This window comes from Pogonomyrmex barbatus, unplaced genomic scaffold (genome assembly GCF_055798465.1).
Source record: "Pogonomyrmex barbatus isolate J1 unplaced genomic scaffold, ASM5579846v1 scaffold12, whole genome shotgun sequence".
NCBI lineage: Eukaryota > Metazoa > Arthropoda > Insecta > Hymenoptera > Formicidae > Pogonomyrmex > Pogonomyrmex barbatus.
In genome coordinates, this window is record NW_028297108.1 from 874,537 (window position 1) to 894,563 (window position 20,027).

General features: G+C 50.8%; 2 protein-coding genes across 14 annotated transcripts in view; both read right to left on the reverse strand.

Annotated features, from left to right (window-relative positions):
- dati (zinc finger protein datilografo) overlaps window positions 1–3,058 on the reverse strand; it is a 91,369-nt gene extending 88,311 nt beyond the window's left edge. For 5 of the 6 annotated variants that reach the window (XM_089071687.1, XM_089071691.1, XM_089071689.1 and 2 more), the window contains exon 1: window positions 1,044–2,798. In XM_089071687.1, coding sequence (XP_088927813.1) covers window positions 1,044–2,117 — 1,074 coding nt within the window. In that variant the 5' untranslated portion in view covers window positions 2,118–2,798. Of the gene's footprint in view, window positions 1–1,043 lie in introns of all 6 variants that reach the window. The other variant, XM_089071688.1, reaches the window with a different exon arrangement.
- A 1,099-nt stretch (window positions 3,059–4,157) lies between these two features.
- LOC105425606 (uncharacterized) lies at window positions 4,158–18,167 on the reverse strand. 8 transcript variants are annotated; one of them, XR_016138115.1, is made up of 3 exons: window positions 18,031–18,167; window positions 15,944–16,544; window positions 4,304–4,445 (listed from the first exon to the last, which is right to left on the reverse strand). XR_016138115.1 is itself a non-coding variant. In XM_089071692.1 (2 exons), the coding sequence occupies exons 1-2, from the start codon at window positions 6,076–6,078 to the stop codon at window positions 4,276–4,278; spliced, it is 180 nt and encodes a 59-aa protein (XP_088927818.1). In that variant the 5' UTR covers window positions 6,079–6,361; the 3' UTR covers window positions 4,158–4,275. The 8 variants fall into 8 exon arrangements, 1 of the variants encoding a protein (XP_088927818.1); XR_016138118.1 differs by having other exon boundaries at window positions 18,111–18,130; XR_016138117.1 differs by lacking the exon at window positions 18,031–18,167 and adding an exon at window positions 17,944–17,962.
- Between the last annotated feature and the right edge of the window lie 1,860 nt (window positions 18,168–20,027).

The window sequence follows — 20,027 nt, forward strand, 5'->3', positions numbered from 1 at the left end:
GTGTTGCGCGGGTCAAGAACCCCGGGAGACGACGTATCTGCATCTCCCCGCATTGGTGTGCGTGGGCCGCGTTCGCATTTGCGGACCGCACTGCTACTTTGACGTGTGCGTGCTCTCTCTCTCTCTCTCTCTCTCTCTCTCTCTCTCTCTCGCTCACTCTCACTCCACTCGCATACTCTCTCCCGCGTGTACGAACGTGTAAGTTGGTACGATGTAGTAAGTCAACGTACTCTATTCGTGTGCATGTATGCGTGTACGCGCGTCTGTGTATCTGTGCGAACCGTGGTCAGTATCTGGGTACAGTCGCGTAATCAAACCGACGAAATTGTCGATGACATGTGACTCTGTAACGCGCTAAGATGACGCTAAATTAACGTAAAAGCCATCGGCATTCGGATTTCGGTCGGCGTGCGGACTTTGCGAATTCCGCTGATTTTCTGCGTGAACGTTGTTTGCAAGCAGCGCTACTTGAGCGATAAATTAGAAGCGGCGTTTGGTATGTCGTTCAGCGAGAATTTGCATTAGTAACGCACACGTTCCAACTTGGCGCCTCATTTTTCCGCGGGACGACGAACTTTCGCGTTGAAACGTTGAAACCTACGCTATTTACACGAATGAGCGCCGACATGTAGGAGAGACCTTGATATCTCGCGATACTTAGGGCCCTGTCGACGCTGTCGCGAGACGACAGCGTCGTTGAATAAATATTTTTCCCCGCGAGGAGAGAAACCTCGCTCTCGAAAGTATTGTCCGGCGTCTGTCGGCGTGCAAGTGAATGACCCTATTTATCGGTGCGTTATGTATTTTTATCGCGGTCGCCTCGCCCTAGTTATTTATCGCTGCTCTCCTCGCGGTGGATCGCGGAGAGTCGCGAGACACTCGTCCGTTTCTCTCTCTTTCGCGCGCGGACGATAATAGAAAAAGATATGCATGCGCGCGTAATGTGCACGTGGAACGGAGGCGAACTTTTTCTCTTCGTCTCTCCGGGATCGCGAATGTAAAACTCGGGGGAGGGGGCTCCGGCCCGTCCCGCAGCTTCTCACCTGCAACTCGTTGACGAGCTTCTCCGTGAGCGTGGCGTCGTGGGAATCCTGGCTGGTCGCGCCCGGACTCAGCATGGAGTTTTGCGAGTTCTGCTGCTGATTCGACATATTCATACCGGCGAGACCGCCGTTCTGCGCGATGGTACCGGCCATGTTGAGCGCCTGCTGCTGCAGATTCTGCGTGAGGTTTTGCGCCTGCTGCAGATTCTGCGTGAGATTCTGCGCCTGTTGTTGCAGCGCCTGTTGGTTAAGCGCCTGGCCAAGGTTCTGCGTGAGATTTTGCGCTTGCTGTTGCAACGTCTGGGACAAGTTCTGCGCCTGGCTCTGGATGTTTTGCTGCAGGCTCTGGCTCGCCTGGCTCAGATTTTGCGGTTGATTGAGCAGTTGTTGTTGCTGTTGCGGTGATAAACTCGGCGTCAAGCTCTGCGCCAAATTATGTTGCAGGGTTTGTCCGAGATTTTGTTGCATATTTTGCGTAAGCGCCTGGGTTAGCGCCTGGCCCAGATTTTGATTGAGCGCCTGAGCCGCCTGGACGGCCTGAACCGCCAGTGACGGACTCGACGCCTGCGACATGGTCTGCTGCGCCTGGGCAAGGCTATGCAAACTCTGGGCCATGCTAGAGGCAATGGCACCCTGATGATCCGCCTGCGGCGACGGCGTCGTTGGCGCTGGGGAAGACTGATGTTGCGGTCCCTGATTAGTCTGGTTCATCGACAACGCATGCTGCTGTTGTTGCTGCATCTGTTGCTGAGGACTCGCAGTCTGGAGGGTCGCGTTCGCGTTCTGTTGTACTTGCGAAACCGCGGCCTGTTGCTGCTGCTGCTGCTGCTGCTGCTGCTGCTGTTGCTGCTGCTGTTGTTGTTGCTGCTGCCCGAGCGGACTGTGCATCTGCTGGACCTGCTGCTGATGCTGCTGCTGCGTCGAATTCGAGATGGGACTATGCTGTATGCCGGGTGAATGTTGAGGCGGACCGCGTTGCGGCTGTTGCCAGTAATCCGACATCTTAAATACGTGCTGGCGTAGCGCGTGGAGGTTCGCGGCCGCCGCGGTGACAGCTGAGGCTTGGATCTCCATGGGTTCGGATTCGTTTTCAAGGTCGGGCTCCGGCGAGCTGCAAGGATCCTCGTCCTCTTCCTCGTCCTCCCGCTCGGTGATGTCCTCGTCCTCCTCGTCGTGAATTCTCGCGGACCGGTCCGGCTCGGGTCCGGGCGGTCCTCCGCCAGCAACAACAGCAACACCACCGGCGCTTCCGCCGCCGCCGCCACCTCCTCCACCGCCACCTCCGCCGCCGCCGCCACCTCCTCCACCGCCGCCTCCTCCTCCACCTCCTATCCCACCCCCCGAATCGCCAGAGTGGAGATGATTCCCCGGGTGATGCTGATGATGATGCTGCTGTGGCAGGTGATGGTGAGGACGCGACTCTGGATTTTGGTTGTGCTGCTGCGGATGCTGCGGCTGCTGCTGTTGTTGCGGCTGCTGCTGTTGCTGCTGCGGCGGCTGCTGTTGCTGATGGTGATGCTGCGGCTGCTGGTGGTCTAGCTGGCCGAAGTCTGGTTGGGCTTGCGTCTGGGCACGCAGGTCCAGGGCCGCCGTCGCGTCCGAAATTTTGAGGCCTTCGCGAGAAGCCCGGGCTACCCCCTTCCGGCGCAGCTTGCCCGCTTTTTCGCACCCCTTCCGGTAAGCAGCTCGACGGCCGGCACACCTCTGCGCTCGCCGCCGTTCCTTCCTACCTTTCTCCTCGCTCGGCCGCTGCTTTCAGCCTCGGGATCGTCGTAACGATAACGATCCTCGCGCCGCGCCGAGCTTCGACGTGGGCGGCGGGCAACGTCAGTTACTCGCCACCTGCTGCGACTTCCCGGCCCTGCTACCTACCGCCTGGCTCATGAAACTTCCTCTTATGATTCCTCCACTCCCTCTTCCGGGTCCTCTCCCGAGTCTCCTCTTCTTTATCGCGCCTTCCCTATATCGTTGCTGTCGCTGTCGGGTGCGATGCCTTTCGCTGGTGCACCGCCGATCAGTGGTTGTACATCCGTAATGCGTCTTTTATCGTGATGGCTTCTTACGTACTCGAATAGCTGTCGTGCCGCGTACGTTTGCGTTCGATCGCTTTTCGGCGATTTTCGCGGTCGATGGTCCTCTTCTTTCTTCTCTTTTTCTTCCTCTTATTCTTCTTCCCCTCCTCTGTGTGTAGATTGCGTTTGAATGTGTGCGGCGAGATGTTCGTGTGTTATATTTGTGTATGTGCTTTATATGTGTGCTTTGCGTGAGTTGTTGCGCGCGCGAGCGAACGTTCTCCAATAAATAGGAAAACGGTCTATTTTCCTTCGTCTATCTAACTTAAACTCTAGCGTACACTTAAGTTCAGGTTAAAATTCAGGATTGCCCAGCCCGGACGGTGTGAACGAGAAGGATAGTCCACGCGGACGCGAGTTGTTTGTCGGTCGGAAAGGCTTCCGCTCCTCTTCGGGGTGAGAAATCGCACTCGCGGATGATTACCGCTCGTCCCGTTTTGCCCTGAGTATTTTAGCCCCGTTATGTTGGATGTGCGTGCGTGCGTGTGTGTGTATGTGTGTGTGTGTGTGCGTGTGTGTGTATGTGTGTGCGTGCGTGCGTGCGTGTGTGTGTGCGTGTGCTCGAACGCGCACGAACAGGCTCGAAAAGTTGGTGTCGGCTGTCGCGCGCGTCGGCCTGAAGTCGGTGAGTCTGTGTGAATTCTTTTAAGCGGGACGAGAGCGTTTCTCTCCGGGATTTCCGTCACTCCGTTTCTCTGCTTCCGCCTGCTTCCTCCGATCTTCCTCTTCTTCCAAGCGGCTGCGTCGCGTCCGTCGATGACTCCTCCTCGAAATGCGACTCTAGCGTTTTAACTCTTTAAAAGGAATTCTATTCGATTATCGATCACCGCTCGTCGTTACCGATATCGTCGATGGTAGTTGTGGTTGCTTCTTATTATCGTTTAGGTTTAATTAATATTGCACTTAGGTACACTCGTTTTTTGAACACACTGAAATATATATGTATGAGCGCGGGGTTCTCTCTGTCGAGCTTTCTTTCCGATTCTTGCTCTTTCTCTCGCTCTTTTCTCTCTCTTTCTCTCTCTCTCTCTCTCTCTCTCTCTCCCTCTCTGTATCTCTTTCGATCTTTCTCTCTCTGCGCTTCCGTAGCTATTCTCCCGATCTTTCTGTCCTCTATCTCCTTCCTCACTATCCTCGGATACGCGCGATCAACTCGCTAATCACTTTCTTCTTTGCAACCCCGCTTCTACTCGTTCGGCTCTCGGTCTTCTTATGCTCTTCTTCTGCTCCTCTGCTTCTGCTTTGCTCGTCTTATTCTGCTTCTTCCGCTTTGTCCAGTCTTCCTCTCCTGCGCGGGAATCTCTCGCTGCAACGCGTCTCCCGCTCGAAGCTGCAATCCAGAAAAAGAAAATACATTTTTGCGTTGTCCGCGACGTCACGCACGAAACATTCAACATTGACACTACTACTTCTTTTCGTAGGCAACCGTTTCACACGTCTTTGCTCGCGGTCGGGAAAACGTTTCGACGTCGATAAGACATGTATCTTCGAAGATATTTAATTCGTTCGGAGGCTGTCATAATATTCACTGCGACTTTGAGATTCGATAATATTAAAATGTAAAATATCTTGACTGACTTTCTCTCTCTCTCTCTCTCTCTCTCTCTCTCTCTCTCTCTCTCTCTCCTCTCTCTCGGTAGAATGAGAGCGACGTTGTATAAAACATTGATTTTTGCTAGATGACACTGCCTAAAATCAGCTGTCGCAGCGCGAAAATATCGAGTGTCGAATAACGCGACGTAAATCGAATTAGAAGAATTCTAATAAAATTTCACGATATCCGAAAGATATTAGCCTCGAGATTTTATTGTCTTATGACGAGGTAATATTAAACGCGATTCTCTCTCAACATTCACGAAGGGTTACACTTCCGGCCGCGACACAAACAATAATTTCAACCATCACTGTCAGAAGCACGCACTAATTACGCGGCATAGTAAATTTCGTCCATTTGACACATCCAGTTCTCGTGTCGATAATTTAATGTTGCACAAATTTATACCCTCTTTTTTCGTTAAACGCCGAATTGTCGTTGACGTGCATTTTCTTATTAATTTCGCGTTTTAGGAAAAAAACAAAGTCAGCCGGCTCGAAAGCGCAACGCGTGAATGTCTTTTACCGTCGCGTAGCCGTTGCTCCGCACCCGACAACGCGGAAAAGATAAAGATTCGAGATACGTAATGCTGAAAAAATTCAGGATTGGTATGGAGAAAAGGGTTGCAACTGAAAGAGAGTAACATGTCGATAAATCAAATATTTATTCAAATAAAAATAACGCCAGTGTAGCAATAAACAATAAATCAGAATACAGTGAATAGAATAAAACTAAATGTCCGGAGCACACTGAATATTCTTAGAAATGTAACGTAAAGTGTGATTTACATCGACGTAACGTCACTATGCGAATATCGCGATGTCATACCGCGATGTCACACCATGACACCCGGCTGTCCACACGTAGAATCGCGTTCGCGCGATCCCGCAATTTTTCCTCCGTCAGTTATCGCGCGTTTGTCAAAACAAGATTTTATATATTTGCCGAATTTATTATTATTTCCCGAATGATTTCCGAACACGCGGTCGAATTTTTAACAGAGGCTGTCACCGAGCGATGAATAGGCCGATGTGGTTGATGACGATGTCAATGAAATGCCAAATAATTTGTTGCGACGTGCGCTAGGTTTACGTGACGGACATTGTTGGCACTGTCGAATTAACGGCCCAAAATGATCACGCACGCGGATATTCGCATAATCGCTAACTCGTTTACTCGCGACGTGGCGATTCGTTACGTTTATTGTTCGCCGTGTAATTTCGCGACCACGAGTATCGAGCTGGTGATTCGGGCGACCGATTTCAACGCGGCGTTTCACAGCGGCGTCCGAGAGTCCCTTTGTCCCTTCTCCGATCCGCGAATTCTCATCTCTCGCTTTTTTCTCGCTGAAATTCTTACCGAAGCACATGATACCACACCGGAAATCGAGAGGGGATCGAGGCGTGTGCGATCGCGACGAAACACTGTTGAGACGGCGACGATGACGTACCGGGCATGTCAGGATTCGGAACAGGGAATAGGAGGGGGTGGGTCAGTGTGGTGGTCTCGGACCGAAAGTGGGGAAAACTGACTAAAATGACACGAAAGTAGAAAAAGAGGAAAGTAGCAGGCGCGCGGCGTTTGTCGATCGGGTTATTTATCAATTGAGCCTGGATGCGGCACGGTCGCAAAGTGTCGTTACGTCGTTCACACAACTCGCGACACAAGATCGTCGGAGAGCGGAATATTCTGGAGAGAAAGAATCCGAAGGATCCCTTACTGGAGAGATCCAAGTGCGGATGACGGATGAACAGATGTGGCGGTCGGCGATGGTAATACGCGTAATACAATCGTGGCACCTCGGTCTGGCTGCTCGCGCGACCTTCGCGCACGGTATCGGCCAAGACACTGTTCTTCCTCTTCGGAGGACGACGACGGTAACGACAACGACGACGAAGACGACGATGACTACTACGACGACGACGACGACGACGACGACGACGGCGGCGGCGACGACGACGACGACGACGACGACGAAGACGACGACGACGACGACGACGACGTACGACGTACGACGGGGGGAAAAAGCTCTCTCCTCTTCCGCGTTCGAGTCCTTGACGGAGGAGGAACCGAAACTGACTCGGGTCTGCGGCTCGCGAGAAACGCTAAGTCCTTCTCCGTCGGGGGCCGGTGGTGGCGCGCTTCTCAGACCGCGTGCGTCTGACTAAAAGCCACCCCCTCGTGCCTTAAAGAACGCGTGTTCGGGTAGGGGCGTTGTCTTAGGTGGTGCGCGGCCGCGAAATTTCTGGCCACCTCGAGGCGCCTTCGCCGTACGCCGTTTCTTATCGCGGCGACGTCGTACGCGGGTCCGACGGCCCCGGGCGCGGGCCCAGGTTACCGTGGACCGACTCGTGACCCCGGCCGCGTCCACCCACGACGAAAATCTACCTCCGGGAGGACGAAAAACTGAGGCCGCCGTAGGACAGGAGTTTTCAAGCTACCCCTCTTTTCCTTTGCCCCCACCAGACACGACGCCGAGGCGCGCGCTCTATCTCCCCCTTTTCCTCAAACTCTCCTCACCCTTCACCCCGCGCCCAGGTGGGTGGGGGATTCTCCGCCGCCGACTCCGCCGACGCCTCGTACGGGGGTAAGCGTCGTAAGGGGTGAGAGAAAGAGAGTGGGGCCGCGCTCTCCGTCTCCGTTTCGCCCGGCCAAGAAAACCCTCCCGGAAGGAGGGTAGGAGAGAGTCGTAAGAACCGATTATCTGTCCCTGTCTATCTCGATCGCTATCTTACACTCCGCGGTTACGTTCGTCCGGTGTACGTAAGTACGAGCGGGCGAGATCGAACAGTCTTTCGGACCGTATACTCTTTTTGCCAAGAGTCCGTCCTTGAAAACTTCTCGCCTCGCCGTCGCGGATCATCTCCGTCGCGTAAATTCACTTGGACACCCCTTTACGCGTTTTTCCCTCGCGAATCGATCAATTCTCGTTTAACGGTAAGATATGTACAAGTCTCGAGATGCGCGACGTGCGAACGCCTCGAATCGGGATACTCGACTAACCGAAAAATTGTAGGGGGCTTCTATGTAAGGGGGTGTAACAGTCTGAGAGGTACGAATAAAAAAGAAGGGGGATCGTCGTGTAAAAATGGCTTCCTCCCTCATGTCCCGCATGGCAACGTATGCGTGACTAATCACGCGGGGGAGTGGGGCAAGCTCTCTTTTTTATCCCCCTTTACGAATCGCTCCGTGTCCAAGTTACGTGGCTCACTATCCGTCCTCCCGATATTAATGTGCGAAGTTTGCTCGCAACTCGATGGCGATCGATTGATTAAGTGTTCGCGGATCCATCGATCGGGTCGAGAAAGCGGATTAGAATACATCCGATCACGTCGGTCATCCGTCATCCTTTCCAACGATCCTTCCATCCCCCACCCTCCCCGCCCCCGTCCTCGCGTTTTGAAAGTCAAATCGTGATTTAAACATGGATCATCGACCTTGCGGAGGACGTCGACTTTCAGTGGACGCGCTGATGCTCATTTCGCTGCGAAGAGTGGTCGATGGTCATCCTGCTCGTCTTACGCACCCTCCTCGCCGAAGTAGACAACCAAGCCACCCCTTCCCTCTCTTCTTCTCCCTCCTCCCCCCCCTCTCTCTCTCTCTCTCTCTCTCGTGTTCTCATCTAACGTAGTTGCCCCACCATCACATTAAGCTCCTATTCCTCCCTTCTCTGCCAACGTCTTTCCCCTCCCTGTTTGCTCCTTCGTCTATCCCTCTCTCACCACCGTTTTCGTAGCAGAGTCTCGCGCGTACGGCACCCGACACCCTTTCCCACATCCTTTTCTCTCCCTTCTTTCTCTCCCTTTCTCGGTCGCCTCGACTCGCGCTCCCCACCAACCGGGCAACCCCCACGCGCCGCTTTTTTACGCTAGCCTCGTCCTTTTTTCCACGTGGTGTACACGTGGAAGTATGAGTCCGGAAAGTGGGGAGGCGCGACCTTTTTTTCCTCAACCTGCCTCTAGCATCCGAGCGCGAGAGATTCCCGCTGGCCGTCCGAGACGACGCAACAACGCGCGTCCACCCTTTCAACCTTCCGCCTCGCTTTCCACCCTCGGTTGGAAGAGCAGCGTCGGCAAGAAAGGAGCAAAGAAAAGAGCGTCGCGTCACGACGCGTCCGGTCGCGTCCCTCCACCCATACCCGCGTCGTGTCCATCCTATCCGCGTCTCTTCCAACGCGCGAGGGTGGATCGCCGCGCGAAAAAAGTTAGCCAATGGGTCGGCTGCCCGGCGATGGTGGAAAAATCGAGTGATCCTCATCGCACGTGCGACGCCACGCATGCGGCAATTTTCTCTCTGTCGTGACGCCACGGATCGTCCAAAAATGTCTCCCGTTCATTTAAAGAGATGTACTACGACGACCATCTCAGTATAACTGATATGAGATTGATTATTACGATATATATTTCCTAATGCGATCCGTTGGTTTAATTAAATTGTGTTTCAAAAATTTATTCAGGCATAATACGATACATTTCCTTTCTTATTATATAAAATTCATCATGAACAATAAAAAAGAAAATAAAATAATTGTTGTTAAGTTTAACAAAATAATGTAAAAAAGATGCATAATAGATAAAATTGACGATCCGACAAACATTTTCGTAATAAATAGGAGTTAATCTTAGACATTCGAAAATTTCGCAAAAGTTAAAGGTAAGAATATCCAGTTTATCGGACGCTGAACCGGCACGGAAGGCAGGAATGGGACGAAAGTAACGCACTTCCGACACGAGGGTCTCCGGCACGAAAAGTGGCCGGGCACGATCGTGATCGAACTTCTGTTCGCGGCAGGCTGCCGCCGTGGCAGTAAGAATTTCGGCTCGGCTTGTATGCGGGTGGAGAAAGGAGGGAGACTCACTCCGTACGTCCGCTACGCGCGAGTGTGTTCCTCCGGAGTTCCGAAAATAAGTACGTAGAGCGCATTGGGCAATCGAGGCTCACTTTAAATTACAAATGAAGCGGCCGGCGTACGTAAGGATAAAAACAGGTGAGAATCGAGCCTCCGCGCTCGGTTATAAGGTGGGCGGATTGTCAGGTACGCATACGCGTACACGTACGCGCGTGTGTGTGTGTGTGTGTGTGTGTGTGTGTGTGTGTGTGTGTGTGTGTGTGTGTGTGTCTGCCCGTATGGGTGCGTGTCGTACGCGCGCGGTAATGTACGTGCGTGCGTACGTGCGTATGTAACGCAACGTACGTACGCGTTACAATACGTAGCGTTTTAGATCTCAATTCCGATCCCGATTCCCCCTTGATTCCCGATCGGCAGCTGGACTTCAAGTGCCGACCAACAGGCGTACAGACGGATGTACTCGTACCGTGTACGAGTTGTTGCACGTATACTTGCAACTCTGACGGCCAGTTGTCCGACTCCGCGCTCTGCGAATCGAGCCGATCGACTACTCCGATAGGATGTATACGCCTTTGCGTAGGAAGACATTTGTCTTCTGGGCCTGATCCTGCCTGCTTTGGATCGTCCGCCTTCTTCGTCGCGGATGGCGGGGGAGTGCGTGGAAATGTGCCGACGAAGGTGGTCGTCAGGTGGTGGAAACGCCGCCGGCCGATATTTCTCCCCACGTTTCATGTGTCTCTTGACATTTTTCGGCTCGCGATAGGAATAACGAAGCCGGGAATTTCTCCCTCGATCGGACGATGAATTTCATTGATCAAGCCTTTAGAATGTCTCGCGGTTAGAAAATGAATGTAAAAATGTCAATATATGTATATTTGACGTGTCAAGAATTTTATTGAAAGAGGAAGAATTATTTGACACGAATAATACGATCGATTAAATATCCGTTTTCAATTTTAATGTCCTTTTAACGCGTCCGTCAAACAAAAAGGCTCCCAGAGCAATAACTCGTTCGAACGGTCTTTTCGCAGATATTCGTTTTGCTGCTCGTGTGAAGTAGCCCCGTCTCAACCCTTGATCGGAAGAACCACCCCGTGGCGAGGTGACGCCTGGCGGCGGAACAAGGAACGAGGAAACGAACGAGTAGAGAAAAGGGTGAATCGTCCTAAGGTTTTTGTCCATGCTAACTCCGGTAACAAATCGATTACGGTGAAGGAGCGGCAATGGTAAATGCGAGCAGATGCGCGATCACATGATACACTCACAGTTACAAAGACTCGGATGATGTATCGTCGAAGTAAAATTTAAGCGATGCGATGGCTGTGTGTAAAAAATCTCCAAAGACAAATTCGTAAAAAGTTCAAAAAATTAAGTTTATATAATTTTTAAGTTTTTTTTTTTTTTTTATACTCTTCAGGAAGAGATTTCTAAAAATTGTTATGAGATATAAATGAAACACCGCCCGGAAGAAACTCGGAACTAATTTCGGCGAGAGATTTCAGATTCGAAATTCGCACAAGATGCCAGAAAGAGAGTGTTTTCTCGCCTGACGGCGGAAGCGTACGATTTCGCAGTCCGTAGCGTCGAACAATTGAACTCACCGAGATATGTATTACATCGGTATCAATCCACGACCACCTTCACGCGCGTTATCCATACATTACCGTGGCGGACACGCGGGGCACACTATTTTATTCGCCGGGAAATGAGATTAGAATCGTCGCGGCGGCCACGATTCACGGCGAATCGGCGAACATCGGAGGAACATGCGGCACGCGAGCCATCGAAACTGACGGCCCGGATTAAGAATTCTAACGGTAGGAGTAGCCGGCCGGCTGTAGGATGAAATGAGCGACGCGTCCGGCGCATTACGCAATGAAAGAAACAAATGAAGCTTAATAGAAAAACTGCCCGCGCTAGAAAAACCCATTCCGTTCGTGCACTTAGTACAGCTGCGTCAGAAAGTGCATCGGCCGTTCTTTCTCCCCTCGACACGACGGAGCGGACACGTCGCGATCCGTTGTCACGGCAGACTCGGCGCACCAACCGATTTAACGTCCGTCAAAAAACCCGCGCGCCACTTTAAGCATTAATTATTTAACGCGAGGTTTTAATAAAATTTGTTTATGCCCCCTCCCCCCTCCCCCTCCCCCCCCCTCCCGTGGAAAATTACAGGCTGTTCAAGTATCGACAGTTCCTTCAATTTGCGGCGTGTCGAACGGAAGTGGGAAATGCATCAGAATCGTCGCGGGAAAAGTCAGTGATCCGGGAAACTGTGTGAACGGGCAACAGCGAGACAACTCGTGAATTTTTCAGATCCATTTGGACGGACGGCTAATTAACAGTAATCGAGCAAACGTGTAGAATCGGCTCGCCGCTGACCGGTGTACTTTGTTCCGGTTCTAAATTTGATTTACATTAAATATGAGAGAACGCTCGTCGGGACGAGCGGCCGCTTGCATTGCGCGCGGCTCCATATCGCCGCATTAAATATAACCAAACGCGGCAAACGCGCGTAATGAATCAAATTATTTCGGACCACGTCGCGGTCGGGGGAAATAATTTACTCGCGTGAAAAGGACAAAGGCGCTTAAAAAGGATGAATTGTAGATCGGTCGAGTCCGCGCGCGCGGGTACACGCGCGCGATTCAGCGCGGTGCGCCCGCGTTGTTTAGACAACTGATCCGCCGATAATCGATATCCGCCGATTCCGGATAATTCAGGATGTCAAATGCGCGTCGCGCGCGGAGATCAAAGGCCTGTATATGCGTGCGTGCGTGCGTGCGTGCGTGCGTGCGTAGTGGGAGTGTGTATGTGTGTGCGCGAGCGCATCGTCGAAACTCACGGCACGGACAGCCAGAGTCCGCGGAACGCGTCGCATGTATTTTTCCCGACTGTACCACCACTGTCGTCTACGGCTGTGTCAATAGGAGCCAATCTAAGTACATATGCACACACATACGTAATGCAACTCGCCGCACACACTGCGACTCGTGATGCAATCGTGTGTGCCTCGTGCCTCGCACAGTTTCGACATTCTCTTTGCCCCGCGCTATGCGCAAAGTGTGGTAACGAATCCCACAATCGGACGCGATCGATCGATCCGTCCGGTAGGACGATCTCTGAAATTTTAATCACGGAATTCCAGCGATCGCGATAGCGGTCCCTCAAATCGCGTCCCGAGTCGAATCGTCGTCAGCGCGACGACGATCGCGATTCAGCGGCGTCGATCCGCCGAGTACCATCGACGCCTATTTATCGCTCTCTCGTGTTTTCTAAGACTTTGTGCGAGCCACGAGATAAGATAAGCAGGCGCGGATCCAGGATCAAGGTGATGAAGATAGCACCGTGACTTCGGGCGGCTTCGCGACAGTCATTCCAGAAAAAAAACTGACGCGCCTCGCGTGTTATCGGAAAAATACGCCGCGCACCGTTCTTACGAGAGAACATAAAATCCAAACATTTTCAGGAGAACGTATCCGTCACAGAATTATCCGCGAAAATATCTGCGAGGACGTCGTAATCGCGTTACATTTAATTTTTAAAAGCGCGGATTGCACGAATCGCGACTACGTGCGCGACGACGTGGAATTACGGAAGAGCGAATCGTCTTTAATTATTTGCAAATCCTTTTTAATCGCGATCTTATATTGAAGGCGAAGAAAGACGACGAAATAATTCATCGCGCGCTTTGCGATGTACGGCAATGATAATGGAAATACGAAGACGAGATACATATGTCGTAGTTAGGGATTCTATGATGTCGATGATGCCGGCAAACACAATTTATTTCCTTTTTAATGTTTTAAAACAAGATTAAAATGATTTAGGATTATAAATGCTGCGAATGAATCTCGTTCATTTTGTAGCAATGTCCATCGGGCAGAATCGGGCAATGACGGGCAAGCCCGCTAGTCATGAAAGATGGCAGACGCCGGTCGATGATCACGAATATTTTTGCGTGCGCAGTCAGTACTTTCTGCCTCGTATATTTGCCGTAAAGTACGAAAAGGGTAAGCGGGGGGGAAAGCGGCGGAATATATACATAGAGAGATCGTTAATCAAAGCGACTGCGAGCTCTGGTCCGGGATACCCGGCCGATGAAGCGAACGGCGAGTTTTGCCATTTTTGGGGGGGAAAATTTTCCGCGGAAATCATTGACGTCGCCCGGGTCATCGACGAGCTCTACCCGGCGGACCGAACAGCTACACGTACACACATCTCTGTGTGTGTGTGTGTGTGTGTGTGTGTGTGTGTGTGTTTCTGCGTGTACGTGTATGTGTGCGTGTGTGTGTACCAGGGTACACAACGTGGGAGGCCTGTGTCTCGTATATCGGGGTGGTAGTTCCCGCAGAGAACGGCGTGCGACGGCCTCCCATTGGCCTCCCATTGGCCGGTCCGGGGGTGGCTCGCTGCAGTCATCGATTCAGGCAGTCATTGGCTGACTCGGCCCCGGCCGCCATTTTGAATGACTCCGGGATCAATACGCGGGGTGCGGAAAAAAAAGTGCATGCAGGCCCACCGCCGTCCCCGGTTCCCTCGGCCGTATCTCACGGCCGTTCTATCTCCGTTCGCATGCCACCGCCGCTCTCCCTCGTTCTCTATCTATCAACCGGTTCATGCAACCACCGACACCGTTGCACCACCTCCTCTTTCCACCCAGGGGCACCCTAACGCCTTTCCGCCGCCGACTACCACCCGTCCCCCCTCCTCCCCCATTCCCGCCCGTCGTTACCGCTCTTCCTCCGATGGCATCCCCGGCGCAACAACGCCAACCATCGACGACCCAGTCGAAGGGGGTGATAGGGCCGTTCACATGTATACGCGCGGAGGAACGCATGCATGTACGATACACATACGCGAGCTCGAAAATCATCGAAAAAATACTCGGCGAAAGCGGGGTTGCCGGTGTTTCGCCGTGGCGCCGCCGCCACCGCCGCCCCCCGGCCGTCGCCGCCGCGCGTTCCACCGTCATTTTCTTCTCCCCCCGGGGTTTATGTCGAGAGTGTATGCAATTCTCTCTCGCTCTCCCGCGTGTGCGTTGCTACGTTGTACGCTACGTTTTCAACACACAGGCCAACTCGTCGGGAAATAGGAAATTTGAAATCGAAGCTCCGCTCGCCGATGCCGAGCCCACCCTCGCCCCCGTCCCTCTTTCTCCCGCATCACCCTTGATCATCGGTGGAGCTCCCGGGCCTGGCATCAGACCCGGGGGTGCGTCATCGAACTCGGGAAATAGAATGATTCCGCGTATCGCGCGTTCTTTGTCTCCGCGACTCTCGCCCCTTTTTCATATTTTTCCCTGATTTTTTTTTTTTTTACGAGCGAAACGGAAAATTTGCCCTACACGATATTCGCGGGATCATTAATCCGACAAAGAGAATTTTTATGGAAAATAACTCGCTACGCTTTTATAAAAATACAATCAGAATCGCATGCAAAAATAAAAGGCAAATGCAACAATTATTTTTTGTACATTTCTATTGTATTTTTAAGTTGATTGAGAATCAATTTTTTGTTAAGAGTTAGATATGATGAAAAATCGAGATTGTGACGAGAAGTTACATACAAAATCAAAGCGATAAACTTTACGACGAAAGGAATTCGTGATAAATATATATGAACGTATGAACTACTTCCTAGGTCGTTATTATCGCGAGAAACTTGTTTCGAGGTCTATTTGAGGTTCGTCCCGCGACAGGTCGGCCGTCAAGTCGCTCTCTGTACACTACTTAATAAGTGGTGTACGCGAATTATAATGATAATATACATAAGCAGCGATTCTCTACCGGGTAACAGTAGTCATTACGGTAGTCGCTATTTACGGACACTTTCGCGTTTAACTGTTTTATCGTAATAAGCCGTGACCGTTCAGAGAGAGAGAGTGAGCGAAAGAGCAATAGAGCAGGCATGCAGCGGCCCGCGCGAAAGTACGCATTACGCCGGCAAGTTTTATAGCGGCCGTTGTTAGGTGGTGCCGCGCGCGCGCGCGCGCGCGAGGGCTGTCATTATGGAGTAACTTGTAAAACAGTTGCCTTTGGACGTAATGTTATTTGCACGATACCGGATTTAAGTACCGGTCACCGAGAGATTTATCGTTCCGTTTATGATCCGCTGCTAAACGGCACGACAGATCCTCGATTCGCGAGGAAGTTGGCGCCCCTTCGTTCTCTCTCGGCGGATCGCCGCTCGAGCGACGTGATCCGCAGAAGAGAACCCGCACGAGGGGGGAATCTTCCGCTCCTTTCGGAGCACGGACATGGCGACCGTTTCACCCCTCCGAGCAGCGACTTCAGATCCAAGATTTCTCACGTTAGAATAATGGATAGAGAAAAGACATGCCACATGCAAAGATCGATATCCAGTTAGTTGGTAGAGTACTTACGTTTGGAACCGAACTAACTGAAACAAGGACATAAGGCTTCTCTTGGTAGCAACGACTTTTAGATCACATTTTTAGTTATTAAGAATTTTATCGTTTTTTTTCATTTTTCGCTTTTTAAATTTACGTTTAAAATCTAAAGTTTCTCAAAACTTGTTAAAAATATACTTTAGTCATATCTTTACAATTTACTTTGTAGGTGTCTAAAGTGTTTTTTTTTTGTTTGTTTCTTTCCCCCCTGTGTCTCTCGTTTGTTTCTTCGACAGTGTAGGTGTACTCTTCTTCTTTAAGGCAATGCTTTTGTTTCAATTTCGTTTCTTCTCTTTTTTTGGTGCTTTTTTCGCGTATTTTTCTTGATTTTCTGTATTTTTTCCTTTTTCTTCTTAATCGTCGTCTTCTTAATCGTCGTAATTTCGAAATCAGGATCGCTCGAAAGTGTGTTTTAGTTTCTCTAAATTATTTAAGTCCTTTCGGCAAAACTTAAGAGGAGTTGTTCAGACTTTGTGTTTCACAGACAGAAATCGGTGAGTGTTTCGGAAACGGCGAAATTAATTTTTCAATGAAATAATTATGACAACACACATAACAACACAGTGCGACGCGTCTGAAACAGAAAAGAAAAGGGGCGCCACCGGGCCCCTATCCTCGTTACGATCGATCCGTCGAACAACTTTGCGATCAACGGTGAATTCTGTTCGCAGTACTGCACTGCGAATGAATTCACCGATTGCTATATTAACGCGATTTTTTTATATTAATTTTTCGATTTTTTAGAGCGGTATACGGTTACGATTACGGTAAAATATCGGAATTTCGAATTTTGTAAAACGTTTGCGGAGGGACCGAGAAGCATACGAGCGACATGAGAATATATCGATCATGGCAGATTTCAAATTAAATGAATTGCGTTTCTAAAAAATAATTTTAATTAATTTATACATTATTTATACAAATTATAAGTCGATTGTTAATTCGAAGTTAGACATCAATATATGATAAAAAGAAAAGAAAGTAAAATATGGTTTTAAATTTGTAAACAAATTTAAAGGAAGCAACTCTTAAATTTGAAAACTTAAAAGTATGAGCTTTCTAAAGAAGGTTGTTCGATGCCACTTCTTGCGTTACCGGCTAAAGTAAAAGTCTCTAAGTCCGATACCATCTTAGGTATAATGAAACAAAAATAATGAAACAAAAATGCGACAAAATCAAAGAAAAAACGTTATCCATGCAGATTACCCTACGAATCTGACATCATCGATAATCGTACCCACCCTCGAGGCATCCCCCGAGCCCGCATCGGCGTCAATCTAAGGCCATTCGAATCTCCCGCGCGACAAAAGGAAAAACCTTCGGTATAAGAAGGGGGCCACGTGACTCGAGGAACGAATGAGCGTCTTTGCCTCCCCCGCCGCGACGTCCTCGCCCGTCCCCTCCACCTTCTCTCTTTCCCCTTCTAGAGAGGCGCGCGGCGTCGCTCCTTGCGCGTCGTGGTAAGACGCGTCGGGACGCTGCTTCTATCCTTCTCGCACCCTCGTAAGCTCTCTATCTCACGTCCTTTCTCCTTCTCCCTCTTTCTATCTCGCCGCGCTCTCTCCATCCTCGTGCTTTCCCGGACTTTTCTCCCCCACGTGCTCCTCGCGAGTCGGCAGTGTCTGCTGGCACGTCGCGGGGTGGCGATCTTGGTAGAAAGGGCTCTTCGGAGCTCGCGCTCCTTCTATTTCTCCTCCACCTTCTGCTTCCTCAGCGCTCTTTCTCTCTTTCTCTCGTCGATCCTCTCTCGCAGGGTCTCTCGTCTTCCTCTCTTTCTCCCTTTCGTAGATCGCTCCTTACGTTTCCGCGAGCGACAACTTACAACTTACTCCGGATCGTCTCCTCGGGAGAAGCCCCGCGAGAAGCCGCCCCCCAAGCTGTTCCCGGTCCCTCCTTTCTCTCCCGTACACGCGGACTTATGCACGCGGCGCGAGATCTTTCGCGTAATTCCCCGATTTCTCGCGTACGAGCACCTCCGCGAACGCGACACGCGTCTTCGACGAATCGTCACGGCACGGCCCGCCGCGTTTACGCGGATATTTCCGCAGGATTTCGGTAACCTTTGATAGAGGCATTGCGAGCATCCCCGTGTCTGAGTAGCAACTGCGCCGTGGCCCCGTGCCGGGCACCCCCACCTCACCTCCTCGCCGCCTCTATTGCACCACACGCCGCCCGCCGCCTAAACCGTGCCGAAGCGAGCCACCAACCCTCTCTCGGACGCGCGCTGGCCCTCCACCCGCGCTCCATCTCGCTCCCTCACCGGTTTCCTGCCGCCAACGTTCGCGCTCTCGCACATTCGCCCGTACGCCCGTCCATCCGTCCGTTCGTCCATCCGTCCGTCCGTCCGTCCATCCACCCGCTCCCGCTTGTTCTCTCTCTCTCTCTCTCTCTCTCTCTCTCTCTCTCTCTCTCTCTCTCTCTCTCTCTCTCTCTCTCTCTCTCTCCTCTCTTTCGCCTTCTCTGTCGTTTCTCTCGCGCTGTGCTTCGTCTCGCTTTCTCTTTCCGCCCGCTCGGACCACGAATCGGCGTTCGCTCGGTTACTCGGACGCGCGCTTTCCTCTTTCGCCGTCTTCCTTGCACCACCCCGCTCGCGCCCAGCAGGGTGATGTGCGCTGTGTGCAATGCGCTGCGCTCCACATTGCCTATGTGTGTGTGTGTGTGTGTGTGTGTGTGCGTTGGTGCGCTCTGCGCTCTGCGCGCGGCCGTGCCCAACCCGGCGCGCGCGGCGCTGCGCGAATAGGCGCACCGAGGCGTCAGGTGGATGACGCCATGTACGTCGCGCAGACCGTTTGTAATGATGGTAACCGGCCAACGCCGCTTCTCTCTCGAATCCGGATAAGTTTTCATGGCCAGCGGCGCCGACCGCTACGAAAACGATCGCGTTGACACGTCCCATGTCGGCAGGGGGTGCGAATGCGATTTAGATAATTTAGTTGTGGGAATTAGGCGCGGAAACTAACGCCTAATTTTTGCCTCGACCCTCCTTTCTCTTTCTCTATCAATAGCTAATAGTTAGGCGGCAGACAGAGTAGTTTTCTTTTGACAATAACGAAGCTTTATAAATTCTGCAAAGAGGTGATAGTTCTGATAGAGGTAGATTAACCGCGATCATTTCACTTCTAAAACTTCTATTTTTTAACTTTAGAAACAATCTGAATTCTTGATAATTACTTGCGATAAATATCCGTGATAGGCTGATGATAATCCGCTGTAGAAACTTCTTATTATTAAAGGGGAAGACGTCTTCTTGAGTTTAGTCGCAAGTTAACTGAACAGTCAGCACCAAGTTGGGCGTTCGTATGAGATCGATGCGCATATTTTCGGGGCTACTTAATTTACGTTCACCGATCTCGTTACCAGTAGACACCTCGCGAAAAGAAATCTACAACGATGTCCTGTATGAAAGGGTTTAACGACAGTGCTTGAGTATTCAATTACAGGTTTTACGTGATTTAACGATAGTTAAAGTAGGAGCCTTCGCAGTATCTCCAACACTCCATTCCAGGGGCCATAGAACGGCTGGTAAACGATGAGGGGTGGCTTCTCTGTCGCTACCCAATAACGATTTGGAGGCGTTATCGTGGCTTTACATCCCTTTGGCCCTGCCGTGACAGTAAGGTTAGCACGCCGTTGTTGCATACACGCCAGAATGGAGTTCACGTTCATCGTGTATTTCGAATCGTGACACTGACCACAGCATATCCATGATACTTTATAGGAAGAAAATGGTTGAGAAGATAGCACAAAAAGAATCATCTTCTTTTCTCTTCTTTCACAATTTTACATAATTTTAAATTTGTAATTTCACCAGCAAAGAGAACGCTTCGTTTTTTGTATTTTTAGAAACCCTTAAAAACTTGAAGTTTCAATATAATAATCTTTTTTGATTAATAATATTGAAATATTTGAAATTTATGAAAGATGAAGAATTTATTCTACGTAATCCGAAAATAAAAATTTGCCAAATTAACTATTCGGATAATCGAAAGGATGGCTTTTAATCTTTGGAGAGGTCCGACCTGCTTGGCACGTCGATCGGTTTACTCCGTCTCCGTCT